The sequence below is a fragment of the Falco peregrinus genome, chromosome 8 (assembly GCF_023634155.1).
Source record: "Falco peregrinus isolate bFalPer1 chromosome 8, bFalPer1.pri, whole genome shotgun sequence".
Taxonomy (NCBI): domain Eukaryota; kingdom Metazoa; phylum Chordata; class Aves; order Falconiformes; family Falconidae; genus Falco; species Falco peregrinus.
In genome coordinates, this window is record NC_073728.1 from 23,107,364 (window position 1) to 23,127,754 (window position 20,391).

A 20,391-nucleotide genomic window follows, 5' to 3' on the forward strand; every position below is an offset into this window, starting at 1 on the left:
AGCAGGCAAAGATATAGCAGGTTCAATAGCTGCAAGTCAAAGCCAGACAAATTTCAAATAGAAGACAGCTTCTAACTGTGATCACACAGCTGATCAATGACTATGATGGATTTTCATCTGAATTTCTTAAATCAAAATGCAATCTTTTTGTGAAACTCACTTTACTTGAACGTGTGAATTCATGGAGATCCCATGCCACAGGGTATAACAAAGTCTAAGCAAAGCCTCCTAATGAAGACCTAGACTTCAAGGTCAAACCTAATTTCCTGGCTTGTTTTACAAAGACTCTGTAAGCTCAAACTCTGATTTAATTTGATTTAAAGAAGACCTGAAGCCCCCTAAAAAACAAAGCTGAATTTAATTAGTTGCATAAAGTACTTTATTGAATGGCTACTTGAACCTCTGGTGTATTTACACAGGATTTCATACGTATTATGGAATTTATGAGATTTTTTATGAAGTTAATAAGCTTGTCCTTGCTTACCAGCAGTTTCAAAGAGAAAAATTATCTTCTTACAGCTTCCTGCTTTCTTTTTGCAGGTGGGCAGACAGGATACAGAAACGTTCTTAAACCAGCTGTGTTGCAGGGCAGTAAGAAAGGACCTACCTGGAGCTCAGAGCAGTGCAATGGCAGTCTTTTGTAGGAATTATGGAAGTTGTTATGCCAGTAGTTGTGTATACTATGCAAAAAAGGCATGTAAGGCCTAATTTTGCCACTGAGCTGATTTTTGGAAATACCATTTAGAGAGACTTTATGTAAGCACTCCTGGCATTAGTGAGTCAAGCACAGGTTTTTTTCCTTTTTCTTTTTTGCAAGATAGCAAATCTGATAAACTTAACACTAGATAAGTTTAAGTTTATCTTATCAAACTTCCCATAAGCAATTTTTTTCTAGGAAATAATGCCTCACAATCTATTTTGTGAAATAACTGTTATTCTCAGTCATTACCCTAGGTTTACCCAAACAACTGTAAATTCCCTTGAAGTGCAGTGCTCACCAACAGGGATTTTTTTCCCATTTCCCAATGAAATAAAGGGGAGCCGAATATATACCTTTGGTGTAGCAAGGGACTTTCCCCATTACTTTGGTAAAATACAATTCAGATCTTTGCATCTAGTTAGGGACATATGCTTATACTGCTCAGCTTGTGTTATAGAATTTTTCCTATCATGATAATATTTTGAGCACTTGTCACGTTTGTATCAGTGCACTCAGAGAAAGCCAGGGTAGCTATTGTTTCCTGTGGAGCTGGCAAGTACAGCATGCTTACAGGGCACATCTTGTCTGAACCACAGACTTTGAATGCAGTTTCTTTGAGCCATTCAGCTCAGCAGATACAGCAGATGCAGTGCTGATCATGACTGACTGCTCCATGTAAACTATATCAAGTCAGATTTGCATTATTTCCAACCAGCTGTTATGTTCCAGCACGTTTTAATCATGATTAGCTGACATAATGCAGAGTAAGATTTGCTTCATAAGGGTCAGCTGTGGTCAGCAACACATCAGCTAGCTTTACTATTTACAGCTGTGTTTCAGCACAGTGCAGCTCTGCAATGCACACCAGCCCAGAACGACAGCAGCCACACATAGGGTCGTGCACTTTGCAGGGCACAGAGAATTGTACCCTGTAAGATGCAGGTGTGCCATGAGACACTGAAACGGAGTCCTTCACAGAGTGTCAGAACAAGGTCTACATGCAGCTTAAAACCTAACTTTTCCAAATGGTGAATTTTGCTCGCAGGATGGAGAGGTGCTGGCTGGGGTACCGTCTCCCTCCTGCAGCAAGTCAATGTGCTGAGCCAGTAGCTTGTGCCAGCTCCTCAGACTCGGGGTTTGTCAGCTGCTGTAGTCACCCTGCTTGGGCAGGGCAGCTAGCACAGCCACAGCCAAGTTCAAACTCAGAGCTCAGCTGGGCTGCTAGCATTTCACATGAGATCATTTTAAGGGAACCTAACAGGCCATTTCAATGGAAAAGAAATCCAGTGCAGGGTTTAAATCTTTTCAGGGAGCAAAAATGTACCACCATAACTCTGAAGCTGGGGAGGCGCTCAGGGGGGTATCACCAGGTCCCTGCCTTCTCCTTACAGATGTCCCAAGGCAATGCTTTTGGTGTCCATCAGGAACAGGACACTGCGCTACATGGTCTGGATCTGTATAAATTGCATCCTTAACCCTGTGGCCAAATGGGAAATACTTACTAGAGGAGGAAAGATAATTCTTCAAAAACCAAGAGCTTAGCAGCCGTAGGCATCTGCTTTGAGGGGGAAAAAGAAAAGCACTCCTCAAGCATATGGTCAAAGGGAATCTTAATAAGCACAATGTTTTGCACATCATCTCTTTATTCTTCTAAGAATAGACAAGTCAAGTCAATGTCTTTGTTGTTCAGACCATCTAAAATGTCCTTTAAATACAGGATTAATATACCAGATCATGGGATGGTTGGCTACAAGGCGATTTGGTGGAACTTACCCAATTTTTCCTCCCTGAGGCGATCAATAATTTCATCATATACTCCTAAAATCCTAGCTAGACAAGTCAGTGACTGCTGCAGTAATTCTGAGTTAAATTTAGATGTTTACTGGGGGCTTCATACCAATCAGCAGGCTAATTGCTCTCTGTCTGTGTACCTGTAACAGAGCCATTGGCAGCTGGGTGGCTTTTTGCAGAGCTCATGTATCAGATAACTGTCACAAGTGTCTGTGACAAACTAGAACCTTCGGCAATACTGCTCAGAAAGTTTGAAATAAATTATCAGTACATTTTTCTCAGAATTAAATTATTATAATAAATAACTGTACAATGTAATTTCACAAAGTGTGATTTTAGTGCAGTGATCAGACTGAGGGGAGAATTGCACATTTGTCTACATACAGCAGCATTTGACAGGAATTTTGGTACATTTTGGTATTTCAACAGTAAGTGCTATGAGTGATAGCACTTGCTGCAGTTGTCATTTACTCTAAAGTTACGGTCCTGTTGAAAAAATGATACTGCTTATTTAACATTGCATTTAAAATCAGCTTAACATGTTTAGAGCAAGACTGTTTATTTCATAGAGCTGTAAGAAAACTTTCATATTCCGAATTTTGTAATTTAAAAAAAAAATTCTTTCCTAAACAGGTCATTTTTATTTTCTGGAAGGGCAAAATGATGCTCTGCTTTGTGGAAATAGTTCTGATGCTGGGTAAGACCAGATTTCATTGTATTATTGCACCATGTACAAATTAGATCCACGTTCTTTAGGTGTGCAGTTGGAAGAGGGCTGTATTTTGAGTGACCACTTAATTTCACATAAGAAATACTAGGATTTTAAACTAAACTGAGGATTTGGGTTCCTGATCAGAGCTCAGTGGATTGATTGAATAAATGAAACAATAATTTGGTATTTTGTAGCTTTTGTGTAGCTCTTGCCTGGATTAGAATTAACAAATACAGCAGCTGGAAAACATGTTATATCGCAGTTCCAGCTGCACATATGAGTACTAACAGGCTCAGACAGCAGATAACACTGACTTTACATTAATGTTACAACATTAATAATTAAAGAAATTATTTGGAATGTTATGTTTTAGAAGCTTAGATTAAACTTTTGATACTGATTTTTATGTGCCTTTCCTGCTTAATTTTTCTAGTGTCCTTCAAAATAATTTTCTATTAAAAATCACAACTGCTATTAGTTCTTGTCTGATGAACTAAAGAAAAATCTTCTTTTTAATCCTAATCATCTCCTGGACATTCCAGGTGATAATATTAAAATAGCTATAAAAGGTAACGCCCAGTTTGTCTTTGTAGGCAGTGCCCAGAAGGATATACATGTGTGAAAGCTGGTAGAAACCCCAATTATGGCTATACAAGTTTTGACACCTTCAGCTGGGCTTTCTTGTCACTGTTTCGCTTGATGACTCAAGACTTCTGGGAAAACCTTTATCAATTGGTGAGACTTTTTGAATGTGAAATAGACTAAGTATATTTGTACCAATAGTGCAAGAGGCCTAGAATCAATTTTCTTGTATTATTTTAATATAGCAATATGAAAACCAGAACTTTTGTTAACCCATTCTTGCTTATATAAATGTGTTCTTATTTCCAGACACTGCGTGCTGCTGGGAAAACATACATGATATTTTTTGTTCTGGTGATTTTTCTGGGTTCTTTCTACCTGATCAACTTGATCCTGGCTGTGGTCGCCATGGCCTATGAAGAACAGAATCAAGCAACCATGGAAGAAGCAGAGCAGAAAGAGGCAGAATTTCAACAGATGCTGGAACAACTGAAGAAGCAACAAGAAGCAGCTCAGGTATAATTTATGATGTAGCAATGCAGAAGTGTATGGAAGTAATTTTACTAGAGATATTCACCCTCTGATTTCTGAATTTGGAGTTATAGTTTTATATATATATGAAACACCCTGTTGGGCTTTCAACAACAGAGCTAACTCAGAGATTTTCTATTCTGCACTAAATCATTGTACTGTGAGTGATCCAGCCATAATCATGAAAGAATATTCAAAATGGGGTATACATTATTCATTATGTTTTTCTTAGACTAGTGTAATTAATATAGTCTAATAGACTTTTGCATTTAAAAACTACTCGTGAAAGATGGAAGAAGGCTATGACCAACACCTGTCTGGAGTCAGGAGAGTAATTAAGAAAAAAACTAGGGAGAGGATATCCTCTGGGAAGTGTTGAGATTCAGGGTGTTTGGACTAGAAATTCTATATAAGCAAATTTTAAAAAGAAACAAAAATACAATATCATGGTTTTCTCAGTGACACAAATTCATTCTGCATCATGGCAGGCAGCAGCGGTGGCAGCAGCAGCAGTAACAGCATCCGCAGAGTCCAGGGAGCCCAGTGCTGGGGGAGAACCAGGAGGGCTCTCAGAAAGTTCCTCAGAGGCATCAAAATTGAGCTCAAAGAGTGCAAAAGAGAGGAGAAATAGGAGGAAAAAAAGAAAACAGAAAGAACAGTCTGGAGGAGAAGAAAAAGATGAAGATGAATTTCACAAGTCTGAATCAGAAGACAGCATCAGAAGGAAAGGTTTCCGGTTATCTATCGAAGGCAATAGACTGACATATGAAAAGAAGTATTCTTCTCCACATCAGGTACTGCATATAGCTGGTTTTAGTAGAAGCATACATTTAAAGCATCATAGGCTGTTACAAAACTTCTTTAGTCTTCCTGGTACAGTAATGACCCTACTGATTAACTGAATAACTGAGAATAACTGAGATTTTCATTAGACTTCATTATCGTTGCTAGTGCTTGAGAGAAAAGGCTGCAGCTGCTAGATTGTCTTGTAAAAAAATACTTAGAATTACATGTAACCTTATATCTCTATTCTTGTAATAAGATTGTTTAAAAATCATATTAAAATATTCTCTGATTCTGTGAGGGGTTTTTAGAGTGATTATATATTATCTAGACTTATGAAAGTACTACAGTATCGTTCCATTATGGTAGCCTCATATTTTCCTCCTGCTTCCAAGACGTTTGGAGGTTGGTTCAATATGGCAGGATGCTGCATACATGAACAAATGTGCATGTATAGACTCCCTTTTTTTCTTTATGGGTATTGCACAACTACTGTACTCAGCAACTCTAACATCAGGAGAAAGGAGCTAAAAATTGGTTTAGTCTGAAGAATCCATGAACAGTGGTACTTCTATCTGCAAAATATTGAAATACATACAAAAATTTCACGGCAGCACATCTTCTGGGGAAAATGGTTACTCTCATTTAAGAAAAAAAAACCACAACAACCAAACAACAAACCCTATGCTATCCTAATAACAATGTTAAGTTTGAAGTTTTCAGGTAATAATCAGAAATTCTCTTTGCTTGCAGTCTTTGCTGAGCATTCGAGGCTCCCTGTTTTCCCCAAGGCGCAACAGCAGAACAAGTCTTTTCAGCTTCAGAGGTAGAGCAAAGGATATAGGATCAGAAAATGACTTTGCTGATGATGAGCACAGCACTTTTGAAGACAATGATAGCAGAAGAGATTCTCTCTTTGTGCCACGCAGACACGGTGAACGGCGCAACAGTAACATTAGTCAGGCCAGTAGGTCATCCAGGATGCTGGCAGTGTTTCCAGTGAATGGGAAGATGCACAGCACTGTGGATTGCAATGGGGTGGTTTCCCTGGTTGGTGGCCCATCTGTTCCTACATCGCCTGTTGGACAGCTTCTGCCAGAGGTGATAATAGATAAACCAGCTACTGATGACAATGTAAGAAAGTTTTAAATAGCTTAGGCATCGTGGCCTTTTCTTACTGCACCAGCCAGTGTTTTCTACAGAATGGAACCCTTGGCAATGCTTCCTGGTTGGTCAAGCTGTGAATGCTCCTGCATCTTGTAAAATCTTTAATAAATAGAACAGTTAAGATAGGTTTGCAACCTAAGCATTTACTTACAAGTATTCTCATAATAAACATGGAATTTGCAGTTTCCAAGCAATAAAATATTAACTAACTTACACATTCATAAAACCACTTTGCTTTACTGTATTACTGTGCTATACTTTGCTTTTGCTGATCTAAAGGTCCATCTGGCTATGGTCTGCAAAATCATAGTTACTATACAATTGAAAATAGTATACAAAAATGTTTTATAACCGCAATCAATATGATGCTGCTGTTACCACTTTATCAAAATTAGCATTAGTAGTTAATTTTGATAACATTCTTCCTTATCAACCCTGTTAAAAATGTAAACAATTCTTTACTATCTTTTATTTCTCATTCCTATATATTTTCCATCATTGATGGTGGAGTTCTGCAGTGTAGATAACAAATAGTTCTTTGGAAGTTCACATTTCAACACATACTTCCAAAAATACAAATGCCTGTGTGAACATATGTGCAGCACATATTGCTGCTATTCTCTTACCACATACAAGGTAAGAGAAGGTGTCTCAAAAAAATTTCTTGCTTAGTTCAAAGTTGTCTACTCACATTACTAAAGGATACTAGCATGAGGAAGCATGAGGAAGTCAGACTTTTCTTACTTGCTACAGTTTGCCTAGGGGAAAAGACTGTTTTGTTACAAAACCCAGAATATTTTGTCAACAGGAACAAGGCAAATTACAGTTTGCAAAAATTTTATACAATATTTTGAACCCAGTCCTTTTCCATTTGCTTAAATCATTTTTCATGGCTTGAAGGAAAGAAATGCAAAAGTTAAGTATATAAAGTCTCTCTCAATCTTGAACAGTAAGGTAACTTGCCTCATACCTTTTAAAAATTATTTAAAAGATACTAAAAAGTAATAAAAGTCCGACATGATAAAAATTGAAGTGCACGAAGCACGTTTCCAAGCTAAGACACTAATAACAGGCTTCTATACAGTACTTGCTTATCTTATTTCTCCAGCATGGTCTTACCTATTGTTGTTCTCCATGTAGGGTACCACTACAGAAACAGAAATGAAGAAGAGAATATCAAGCTCTTTTCACGTTTCTATGGACTACCTGGAAGATCCAGCTTTAAGGGAAAGAGCCATGAGTATTGCTAGCATCCTCACAAACACTGTGGAAGGTGTGTGCCATGCATAGCTTAATATTTAATATCTGCTTTTCCAATGGACTTCTGAAAATTTGAGTTGAAACTTAAAAACTGATTTCAAATAGCTTCATTAACAGAAACTGTCCCACAAATCAACACATAGTTATCAGTAAACTCAAACCTCTTTATTCATTAAAGTTATTACATAAATAAGCATTTCTATCTCGTTTTGCCACCATCTACATTATGTGGTCATCAGGACTACAGTTATGATGGTTTGGTGGTCCTAACTGAGTGGATGCTTATGCATAGTAATTAAAAACATATTATTGGACACAACATCGGACACAAAAAAGCCACTGAATATTTCCAAGTATATACAACCATTGTTCAAATGTATATGTGTTTTTAGCAGTTACATTTATTTAGTTACATTTTAAAGTGCTATTCTAGGTGAAAGAAATGTTTTTTTCTTGAACTAGGAATGAAAATCATATTGGAATTTTTCACCTAAAGACCACAAATTTCAAAATAAAAATATTTACATAATAGAACAGTAAGTAGGAGGAACAGGCTGAAGTGTAATTAAGGAGAAATTAAATTCTTAATACAAATCAATGCATAAATTGATACTGATCAGTATAGTGATTGGAATAAAAAGAAATTGTGCTTGATAGGTAAGCTTTGAACAAAATGAATATATTTGATAGGAATTTTTAAATACTTTCTTGATAAGCCATATAAAAAGGGACTTATTGGAGGTTGATCAGTACCAGTGCATTCTGACAACATTGACTAGTACAATTCGTATAGGACTGAGGAATCTTAGAGTAATCACATAGTTACCTGTATGAATTTCTTTTCCCACAGAACTTGAAGAATCAAGACAGAAATGCCCACCATGTTGGTATAAATTTGCAAATATTTTCTTGATCTGGGACTGCAGTCCGCATTGGTTAAAAGTAAAACATATCGTCAACTTAGTGGTAATGGACCCATTTGTTGACCTGGCTATTACAATTTGCATTGTTTTGAATACACTCTTTATGGCTATGGAACATTATCCAATGACCGAAGAATTCAATAATGTACTTTCAGTTGGAAACCTAGTAAGTCTGTTGGATTTTTATGTTCATGATTTGGAAGGAAATATGTCTGAAATGACTGAAAGAACTTTTAACAGCTGCTTTTTTTTTGGTTTTTTTTTTTTTTTTTACTCTTTAGAAAGTAGATTTCTTGGCTTCCAGATATGACTATCAGAACATTTTTGGGCATTTCACTGTCAACCCTAGCTCTAACTTAGGATACTGTAAAATCCATATATTGCAGTGTTCTGCAAAGCTACAAAAAAAAATTAAAAATGGCTACATTAACTAAGGTCCATATTAAACAGAAGTTGATTTGTCTCATTACTAAACCAGGAAGTGCAGTACTTCCATGAAAAGACGCTGCAAATAAACATAGTGTAAATTTTTCAATCAATACAATACAAATCTTTAAATTATTAATGTGTTTTTAATTGCTCTGTTTCCTGAGCACATTTACAATAGCTAAAAGAGCCATTTAAAAGCATTTCTAGAATTTTCTTCTGTAAAAGACTTTTTATGTGGATATGTGGATTGTTTTATTCATATGCTTTATGTAAAACTATGAAAAATATCCTGCAGTATTTTTTCCTCTTATATTTTTTTATACTTTTTATCATCATATAATTAGTAAGATCTCTTCTCCTCATGTTGTCAACTACATTTTCTGCCTTCTACTTCAAAAAGATGAATTATTAAAGAATTTTGTAGCTCTGATGCCTCTGAGATGACAGGTTTGATCACATAGAAGTATCTGTAGCTGCAGTCCTACTTTGTCTCTTATTTTAAGAATTGATTTCTTATAATGGGTTTTTTAATAATCTTTGTTTTTTAATGGATAAAAAATACCTCATATCATGTGAATAACTACAGGACTTAGAAGGGAAAATGAATACATAAATGCATAGCTAGTTTTCATATACTTGAAATAAGGGACACTGAATCTGCATTTCCTAGTAAAAATGTAAAATCTTGTAGCATTTTACTGTTTGTTTTCCAACCAAGAAAATGCCATATAAATCTTGGTGTACATCTGACTGCAAAGAGAGTGCAAGCGAATCTGGCTATAAGCACCACCCTTTCCCAGTCTTATGTCTTCCTGACATAAACCCCTTTGCAATATACAGGCTTTCAGGGTTCACCTGCTGCAGTAGTTCCACTTGAAAGCTTCTTGAGAACCTCACTGTCCTGATCATTAGGAACCTAAGTCAGCATTTCAAACTGTATTTATTCATTCCTACCTCTTCCTCAGTGGTTCCAATCGTGTAGCTTAAAAAATAGTAACCCTTCCCTCTTCAATGTTTCTATCTGGAATGTATTATAAGGCTGTAATAAAATCTAAGCAAGGCCAGGACTCTTCTTGTCCATCTGCTGATTATCCCAGCTAGATCATTCTCTTTATCTGCCCCATTTTGTGTTGAGCTTGCTTGAAAATGGGTTTATGAAACCAAAAAAAAAGAGCATTTCAGACTAGGGCTCAGGCAGCCTTAAAGGGTGACTTTAGTACATTCCTATCTTACAAGAAATTCTCCTAAGACTTCTCTCAAAGCTACTCAGGTCCACTACCTTGGTGGCTCCTAAATATGATTCCTGCTTCGTTCAGCATAGCTTACCACGATGAGAAACTGTCAGCAGCAACCTGATGTTTAAAATGCATTCTTAAATGCTTACTCGTGACAACAAAGTGATAGCTTCACTGAACTTCCTGGCAACACCCAGGTAGAAGTTCCTCAATTTCAGCAAGCTGGTGTATCTCAGTTGATCCCCATCCGGTATAAATAATCGTATCCCTGTTGAACTCAATGGGATTATGGCAGGTTATACCAGCAAAAGAGCTGCCTCTCCAGAGTCTTAGATTTGGCCTCATTGATGCTGCTTTGTATGGTAATTAACATACCAAGAAAGATGTTATACCATGTAACTTCTTGGAAAGCATTCTGGTTTATGTTGTGAAAATCAAATCTGGGCTATTGTTTGTACAGTACATGAGAAAGTCCAGATGCTGATAGAGTTGAAATTGTATTATGAATGTTATAAAACAGAAGTTTATGTAATGTCTTTAGTATAAAATGTAATTAATTGAAAAAAATTACTTGGTTTGTATGGCACTTGTTAAGGGAAGGTGGGTATGATGAATTACTACAGTACACTGAACCATTTTTAAGTATTAGGTTTGGATAAGACATTGCAGATATGTAGCTTGAATTAAAAATCTAGACAATCGCTAAATCCGTAATGTATTTCACAATGAAATGACAAACTGCATTTTGAATTCAGGTCTTCACTGGAATCTTCACAGCAGAAATGTTTCTCAAGATAATTGCAATGGATCCTTACTACTATTTTCAGGAAGGCTGGAATATTTTTGACGGTTTTATTGTAACTCTTAGCTTGGTGGAGCTTGGTCTTCAAGATGTGGAAGGACTCTCAGTTCTTCGATCATTCAGACTGGTAAATTTACATCAATTGCACTGATTTTTCAATGGGGCTTCATTAAAATAATATATATTTTTCCCTTAAAAATTTGCTTGATGTTTGCCATGATACTGATCCTGATATCTCATTAGTACAAATCCTTATTACTTGTGGTATCCTACTGTCTTCAATGGGAATTGATAGAGATCAGACAAATAGATAGCAGTGGGTGCCCTGGGCCCATTTCCAATGTGTTTATTGTATATACACACTTGAAACATCCTGCTATGTAGAAACAAGCTGGCTCACTAGTGGTATCGTGCTCTGATTGGCATCATTGGAATAGATCTGCCCAAATACCAGTAGAAAAATGGCCCAGATGATTTTAACAGATGAACCCTAGATTTTAAATTCCATCTAATATGACCAGTAGCTTCTTTGGCCTCCAGTAAAATCTATGCTATGAGGATATCAAGCTCTAACTTCACAAGATTTTGTTGACTAAACCTTCCATCTTCATGCTTTTAGACAAGAGGATACCCACTGAACAGTGATACTCAGGGCTTATTTTGCAGTAATATCCTTCCTTCCACAAATTAACTTTAAAATACCTTTGTGTCTTTTTTACTAGTTGTCCTAACAGCATTTTTCTTTTCTTCCAGTTACGAGTTTTCAAATTGGCAAAATCTTGGCCAACACTAAATATGCTGATAAAAATTATTGGCAACTCAGTGGGGGCTCTGGGAAATCTGACCCTGGTGCTGGCCATCATTGTGTTCATTTTCGCTGTGGTTGGGATGCAGCTGTTTGGGAAAAACTACAAGGAATGTGTCTGCAAAATTGCAAGTGACTGTGTGCTTCCACGCTGGCACATGCAAGACTTTTTCCACTCTTTTTTGATTGTATTTCGAGTGTTGTGTGGAGAATGGATAGAAACGATGTGGGACTGCATGCAGGTCGCAGGCCAAGCCATGTGCCTTACTGTCTTCATGATGGTCATGGTGATTGGAAACCTTGTGGTATGTAATCAACGCGTTAGCAAAAAAATTATTTGGCAACAGAGTGGGCTCCATCCTGAAGCGAACTAAGTGTTCTGGCTCTGCTTCAACAAAGCACTTAAGCAGGTGGTTTCAAGCGATGCTTAAAGTTAAGCTTAAGAGCTTTTTTGGATTGATAACAAAGTATTCTGCAATATCAAAATCCAAAGGATGTTAGAGTGAGCACTTAGTCACATTCTTAATTTGTCTTTTGGCTCTTTGTGAACATTTTGTGCTTCAAATAATTTTAGTTTATGGGCTCTTCATAAACCATTTGCTGTGGGGGTTTTTATTATTTATCCTGTATGATTAGTCACCTAAATAATCTAATTTCTGCTGTGTGATGGGATAAATTAAACCTTTTAATGATGCTGAATAGCAAATCATTTTTAGATTATAATATTTGGCACCAAAATACTTATATACTCTGGGGATTTTAAGATACGTTTACAGGTATTAGTCAGTTGCAGGAATATTTTTGAATAGTAAACAGGACCTAAGCAAAATTTAAAAAGCTCAGGTTTCTTATGGTGAGGAGAAAAAGTTTTGTACATGCTTTTCTTTGATTGTGGTAAATTATTGGGGTTTCAGTCTTCGATGTCACTAATATGACAGTTTTAATAAAATAAATTCTCTTTGTTTAGATGAAGTCTAGAACATCCTTTTTTTATCTTTCTGCAGGTATTGAACCTATTTTTGGCCTTGCTCTTGAGCTCATTTAGTGCCGACAACCTTGCCGTGACAGATGATGACAATGAAATGAATAATCTCCAAATTGCTGTAGCAAGAATGCAGAAGGGCATAGATTATGTGAAAAGAAAAGCACGTGAATTCATCCAAAAAGCCTTTGTTAAAAAACAAAAAGCTTTAGATGAAATCAAACCGCTTGATGATTTGAACAACAAAAATAGCTGTATTTCCAACCATACAACCGTGGAACTAAGCAAGGACCATGACTATATTAAAGATGTTAATGGAACAACTAGTGGCATAGGCACAGGTAGCAGTGTAGAAAAATACATCATTGACGAAAGCGATTACATGTCCTTCATAAACAACCCAAGCCTCACTGTGACAGTGCCCATTGCTGTGGGTGAATCCGACTTTGAAAATCTAAACACAGAGGAATTTAGTAGTGAATCAGACCTGGAAGAAAGCAAAGAGGTATTTAGATATTTTGTGCATTTCTTTCTGATCTTTCAAGGCTTTTATTTGGGGCATGGGGGAGTGGGGTAGGGGGTGAGGGGTGGGTGTCATATCCAATGTATTGGATCTTGATCATTTGTTAATTTGACACTTATTTGTACATGGGCATAAATGAGTGTGTGAAAAAGGGTTTAATTCTTGATGAACAAAAGTGTGAGAAAGGGTTAAAATTTACAGTCTCCAAGAGGAGATAAGATGTCAGGCAATGGGAGACCAAACTAATTTGTAAGAACTGTTTATGGTCCATATGGTAGTTGCAACAAATGGTTGGGCTGGGCAGTGCCTTAGCTCTAGCCTTATTCCACCAGAAACTTTTGTTTGCCTCGTGTAACAAGGGTTCCATGAGGAGTGTCACACATCTTCTCTCTGCCACTCAAAAAATCCCCTCTATGGGTTTTTTTTGTGAGCAGGTATAGATGAGAAAACATAAAGATAATTTAAATATTTCCTTTAGAGACAGGAATTATTTTATTTTTTAAAATTGTCAGCTCTCCTAGACCTAAATTCCCATAAAAATAAGTTTTAACCATAGACTCTTCCATATACTTTAAATTCACTTAGTTGTTAAAACTGAGAAATAGTATCAACAGACAAAAATATCTCATGCTGCTGAGGGAATGCCAAAGCAGGCTATAGATATAAAGCCTTGTTGAGAACTGAATTTTTTAAAAAAAAAAACTTATTAAGGCTATAGCTGTTCCTTTACATGACTTTTTGTCTGTGGCTATTTTAACAAAATAATTTCAATTTATTTGATAACATAATTTTCAAAACAACTACACCCTTAGTGACTAAGTTTGTTGACATTTTAGTCATACCAGAAAATTATCTTTCCAAATGCTTAACAAAATTAATTTTCTGACTTAAGGAACCTCAACCTTAAACTAGCTAGTTTCCATACTGGTAGCAATCCAATTTCTTTGTGGCACAGCTCATCTTCTCCTGCCACTTTTGTACAGCTAACAGTACTTCAGACACCTAATTTTAGACTAGCTGAATTCTGTACTACTGTCACTTCGGTGCGCATAATCCCTCTAATGTACTCAACAAAACCCCAGTGTTACGCTAAGTGCAGTCTTTGGACCCTCCCCTGAGGAAGGAGACCTCTACAAAACAGCCTCTCCCCTTGGCAACCTGTTTCAGACACAGTGTTGTTCCCACTTCCCAATTAATATCTGAAGCATCGATATCTTTTTCCTGTCAAATATTAGCCCAAATGTCTTATAATTTGACTTTGACTCAAGTTTCTGAACTGCTTCCACAATAAAGGTTGTAAGAATGTGTTTGAACACATTACATACTTGCCCCAGCAGGAAGGATTTTCTAAATAAAACAACATTTAAAGAAAGATTCATTGGAGAAAAATGACTGTCGTCTACTGTCCCAACTGCACTGGTGCTGGCCAGTCCAGTCTAGTCCAGTCTTCCAACCCATTACAGGGCAGGCAGTCAAATGGAGTGACAAGCTGGTTTATTCCCAATGGGGAATAGATTTCGTTTAGGAAAGCTTTCTGTAAATGTGCTGCTACCTGTAGGACCAGGGTTACCTTTTATCCTACTGTGTAAGTACTGTGACATTCCTGAATTCCCTCAGAAGCTTGTGAAAAAGCAGCTCTATTACATAGTTTTCCATGGAAAATCCATCCAGCAGTGCTGTTTTGGATTTGAGTCCAACTCCTTATTTGTATTGACTGTTAGTGAAATGGGACTGTAGAGAAGAAAGTATAAACACCAGAACAGCAGAGCCTTTGCATTAGCTGTTTTTGAGGAGAGCCCACTTAGGAAGGACTGTATGGATTCTCTGCTGCTCAGGCCAGAGGGCACTAACAGGGGAGAGTTCCAGCTGGCTTCAGACTATATTGAGTTTTATCAGCATCATTTATGAGCTCATTTATATGAGCATCATTCCTGGAGTTTTACAGTGCTGGCCAGGATCCTTCTGTGTTGATTGGGTTAGCGCTAAAAGTAGGGGGGTTCAGGGGGGGTTGGTTGGTTGCTTGGTTGGTTTTCCAGCTGAGTACTTTTTCCTCCCTTAGCAAAGTAACGATCATCTTAAAATTGTAAATTACGCTCTTCATTTCAGAGAGTTTAATTTTAGTGTGCAAAAAGTAGCTGACAATAATAATATAGAAAATTTGCTTCTTAGAAGAAAATAGAGAAATAAAATGAAATATTTTTTTCCAAAAATGAAAAAGCTCAGGAAAAGTTCTGAAAAATATTTTAAGAATTATTTTGAAAAGTGGTAAATCATAGGATGATTTGTGAAAATTGGAATACTAGAAGTATACAATATTTTTGTAAAAATATCAGAGGCAACTCTGTAATGTAATTTGGGAAAAAAACAACTCTATTAAATTGGTTCATGTGACAAATATTGACAGAGCCTGAAACTGGATACATCAGCCCGTTTTCCTGATGAAGCTGAAACATTGTTCTTCCAGCCTCTATAGTCACTGCAAGATTAAATTAACTAAAACCTGGCTACTTAAAATATTACAGATTTCATTAAGCTCCATGCAACTCAATATCAATGAGTCCTGGAATTGTTACCGAAAAACAGACTGGCTACTGCTTCAGCAAGAGTTTTGTTGTTAGGGTTTGGGGGATTTTTTTTTTCTTTTTTTTTTTTTGTCCTCAATATCAAAAAGCCAGCTGCAACCTAGCATTGATGAACATATATTGCATTTATTCCATTATTTTGTTTGCCTCTACATCCGTAAATATCTTTCCTTCACAATTTTTACCTGATCTTTAGCCATGATACCAACCAGCTAGATTGCAACCAGGCTCCAGCTGCATGTTACAACACTTTTAGAATTTTTAGGATGAGGATTAGCCATTCAGTTTTTTAAAATTTGGTCCTCACCTTCCACTTACCTCTTTTTATACTAATCATGTTATTGAAAATTTGATTGGGTTATAAAACATGATCTCTTGTTTTATGGGCCATCCTTAAGCTTCCTCAGCCTTACTGCATGCAGCTTCTGCTTCACTCTGAGCTGGACTTTCAGCAATTTTAATCTGGACTTGCTGACCATTAAAGTATAGCTTTCTCTGCTGAGCAGTGCTTTTTTCCCTCATTCCTCTGAGCTCTCACCTCATTTATATAGTTATCATTAGGTTTTTACTTGTTTTTTTCAGTAGACACTATATATTCCTGCATATATATTTCAGATTTATTACTTCTATGTAGGTCAAGAGATCATTGCCACTTATGGTTAGTTGTGGGCATAAATCTTTGCAGGCTTAGCATCATCATTCAGATTTTTCAGTTTGGAATATAATTGTATTTAAAGCCTTATTTATCACTGATACACCTTTTATTTAATGGATCCATGCAACACAGAAGGAAAACCAAAGAGATTGTACAAAGTTCACATATGTTTATCAGCAATTTACTTATGTTGAACACTAGAACTTCAATACAATGGCAGAATTATTTAGTTATTCTGAAATCAAGTAATGTTTGTCTTAAAAATATTAATTGTGCATTTGTGATGCCTTTTTTTTTTTTTTTTCCTTTACAGAAGTTAAATTCATCTAGTTCATCTGAAGGTAGCACAGTTGATATCGGACTTCCTGCAGAAGAGCAACCAGAAGCTGAACCTGAAGAAGCCCAGGAGCCAGAGGCCTGCTTCACAGAAGGTGTTTGGAGCAAAAATATTGAAAATAATTACTCATGATATATGGAATAATTACCTATTTAAACCAAGTATTGAATTACTCTTTTGTTAATGTTTAAGCCGTTATCATTAGCAACTGCAGTTTTAGATCATAATTTACCATATGGATGCTGATACTACAATTACACTATATATCAGATAGACAATTAGAAAAACATTTTATTAGAAATTTATCATTATTTTTAAAATAAGAAAAATATATTACTGAAAGTTTTATTTTAGCATGAACTACTGTACTTTCAGAGTTTAGTTACAGTCTCTTAGATATAAAATGACACACCACTTTTATTCTGTTCCTCATAGACATCTATCAAAGTGCTTTATAAAGTATACATTACTGGTAAATAAAATTTGCACCTGGATGATCTTGTGCAAAATGCTAAATGAACCTTCTACAAATTTGCAAAAAGAGAAGGAAGAGCCTTTGTGTACCACCTGGGGCAAGAACAGTCTCACCTGGTGGACTCACTCATCTTTCATGCTTCCTTCTATTGTCTCTTTTACACGACCCAATAAAACAAGAATCTGGTCATAAACTTTATTTGCAAAGGCATTTCTTGTGAGAAACCTTATGGATGTCTGCACATGAAGGAGGTAGGGAAAGGAATAAGTTTAAAACAGTAATGTAAGGATATAAACGCCATTTATGGTGTCCATAAGCAAGAGTTAAATTTAGAGTTTGGAAAGCAAAAGCTACTGTCGGTGCTGGGGTTGGGTTATTTCTGGACATGATAACAGGTATTTGTTTAGAAATTTACACTGAGCTAGTAAGAAGTAGTACTGTAACAGACTTGGATTTAGCAAGGAAAATACCATTATTGATTACTAGTATTTTTCTACTTAAATGAAAGGAGGAACCAAATCAAGTCAGCAGCTAAATCATAAAAGCTTAATAAATTAAGGGCACAAGTTAGAGAAGTTAGCTGGTACTGAAAAGCTGAGAACTCAAATAGGAGGCGTAGGTTTTTTCACACAATAAATGCAACATTCTCTGAATTTAGAATCCCAAACAAAAGAAAGTACAATTTAATAACACTTGCCCATATCTTAGTACATAAACCTACTGAACATTTGGATGAGTATGTGTGGGTTTACTCATACTCTGTATTTTGTAATTTGGCTTCATGTTCCATGATTTCATCTTTTTGTGTGCGCTCTTGTTCATTTAATTGCAAATTCTAATTTTCTCAATGTTAAATTTTGTTTTTATTTGGAGAATCTAGCTGAAAATCTATTGGTTTTTTTACTAAATAGCACAGTTTCTGCAAAGGTAGCATTGTATCATTAATACAATGCATAACCAAAATTCATGCAATTCAACAGAATCTTTTTGGTTTTTTCCCCATTCAATGCATACACTGTTTTAAAGGCTGTGTACGAAGATTCAAGTGCTGTCAAGTAAGTATAGAAGAAGGGAGAGGAAAGCAGTGGTGGAACCTTAGAAAAACCTGCTTCAAGATTGTTGAACACAACTGGTTTGAGACTTTCATTGTCTTTATGATTCTCCTCAGTAGCGGAGCTCTGGTAAGTAGAACATGAACAGTGTGTCACAATGTTGTCAGAAAACTTCTTAAAAGTTGGCTCTTCAAACATTGATTTAAATATTTTCTCCCCCGGAAAGAATGCACAATTCCATATCTTCAAATGACAGAACTAAATTTTAGTCGGGCCTTTGAAAGAATAGTAGAAAAAGTCTTTTCTCAACAATATGTTGAAAATAGATCAGACATTATTGATTAGAGAGTGAAAAAACATTATTTTGGAAGTAACTGTAATGGCATGAACAGCTCACAATACCTTGCAAAGAGCCAGAGCTAGCTTATACAGTCTTTAAAATGTTAGGTGCTAGAACAGCAAGAAAGATTACGAATTTCTGTTTGTAATGATGCCCTTCTAAGAATAAGAATGTATTCTATATGCTTTTAATTCAGCTCCTACTGACTCATACTTGTGTAGGCCAAAGAGTTATCTATAAAAATGTGAATCTGCTGTAACAAGTATGTGAGGTCAGAATAAAAAGAAGCCAACCATAAGATAAATCTATAACAATAAAAGAAACAAAACATACCTATAATATGCTATTTCACAAATACATATAATGACAAAAAATAAAAAAATTGGAGATGAACTGTTAAATAAGGTGGGCCTGGACACATACTGAGCTGAAGTTTTTGAGGCAAACTACTTGCCCTGTGCAACTACGCTGGTAGATGCAATTGCCCTTTGGTAAATTGCCTAAGTTCTTACATAATAATAAAAAAAATTGTCTGCAAAATTGTATTATAAACCCTTTAGACCACTCCCAATACTTTAAAATACCATTAATGGTTAACAGTTCATGATTATACCTATCATTAGTTTTGGTTAAATCTTTAAGAATTCTTCTGCTTTTATTTGGTGTAATATCAACACAAGCATCAAATAAGCAACTTTGACTCAACACCACGTGACACCTTCCCTATGACCTGAAACCCTTAAAATAGCGACAAACTCAGGTCTACATTGTTGAATTTTGGTTCATGCTATGAGACAGAGAAAACCTTTAGTGACAAGAATAAAACGAGACAAAAGTACTGGCAAGAGATCTGATAAAGGTGAATGTCCATCATTGTATTTAGAGGATGTTTGAGATGAGATCCCACCATGTTAGCATCTCACACATGTGAACATAAGGAGCATGTCATCCCCAGAACATTTATTTTATGAAAATGCTTCAGAGACCAGGGATTAGCCCAAGCCTCGGGAGATGTGAGACCCTGCTCTGCCGTCAACTCCCTTTGTGATACCGAAAAAGTCTCTTTGGACCTGCTGGTACTGTGTCCCAGTGTTCTTCCCAAGGGCGCATTCCAGATAGTCTCACTACGTTACAGCCTGGCAGCCTCCCAGCAAACCGGGGACATTCAGGCAGGGAGCGGGCATACTCCTGGTGGCCAAGAGCACTGCTAGCTAAGCCTCTGGCATGCTCCCACCTGTAAGAAGGAAATTATGCCCGTTGGCTCTTCCCAGTGTTGTGAGATTAAATTGTTAGTGATTCCATACAAGTGTCAGGTACCATAGTGCCTACTCTAAGTATCCAGAAATACTGACACACAGATGTCAATTTGACTGAATCATTTGAACTGTCAGATGTGAAGTGATTCAAAAGAAGGCTGGGTAAAAGTGAATGTTAGTAGCAATAAATATCCAAAACTTTGCAAGCTAGGAGATCATTCCAGTTCTTTCAATCTGATAAAACCAACTGTTCTCCATCAGAAATAATGGCATAATTAAAATTTAAAAGCAATTAAAGAGACAATTTCTTGGAGGACAGGAAGAATTTCTGAAAAGAAGAAGCTGCATATTTTTTCAAATGTCTAAAAATGAAAACACACAAAAAGTGTAAATAACATTCCTAAGATCTCAGAATTTTTTATGTATCTCATAAAGTGTAAATAATACAGTAAAGCAGATATTTTATTTG

At 36.3% G+C, this 20,391-nt stretch overlaps 1 protein-coding gene across 1 annotated transcript in view; it reads left to right on the top strand.

Annotated features, from left to right (window-relative positions):
- Positions 1-20,391, top strand: part of LOC101919476 (sodium channel protein type 1 subunit alpha) — a 103,461-nt gene that overhangs the window by 50,899 nt on the left and 32,171 nt on the right. Inside the window, exons 9-20 of the mRNA XM_055811625.1 lie at positions 3,125-3,188; positions 3,797-3,938; positions 4,095-4,301; positions 4,805-5,110; positions 5,853-6,200; positions 7,407-7,539; positions 8,377-8,615; positions 10,869-11,042; positions 11,669-12,025; positions 12,725-13,207; positions 16,776-16,893; positions 18,301-18,455. Of these exons, the coding sequence (XP_055667600.1) occupies positions 3,125-3,188; positions 3,797-3,938; positions 4,095-4,301; positions 4,805-5,110; positions 5,853-6,200; positions 7,407-7,539; positions 8,377-8,615; positions 10,869-11,042; positions 11,669-12,025; positions 12,725-13,207; positions 16,776-16,893; positions 18,301-18,455 (2,726 nt within the window). The remainder of the gene's footprint in view (positions 1-3,124; positions 3,189-3,796; positions 3,939-4,094; positions 4,302-4,804; positions 5,111-5,852; positions 6,201-7,406; positions 7,540-8,376; positions 8,616-10,868; positions 11,043-11,668; positions 12,026-12,724; positions 13,208-16,775; positions 16,894-18,300; positions 18,456-20,391) is intronic.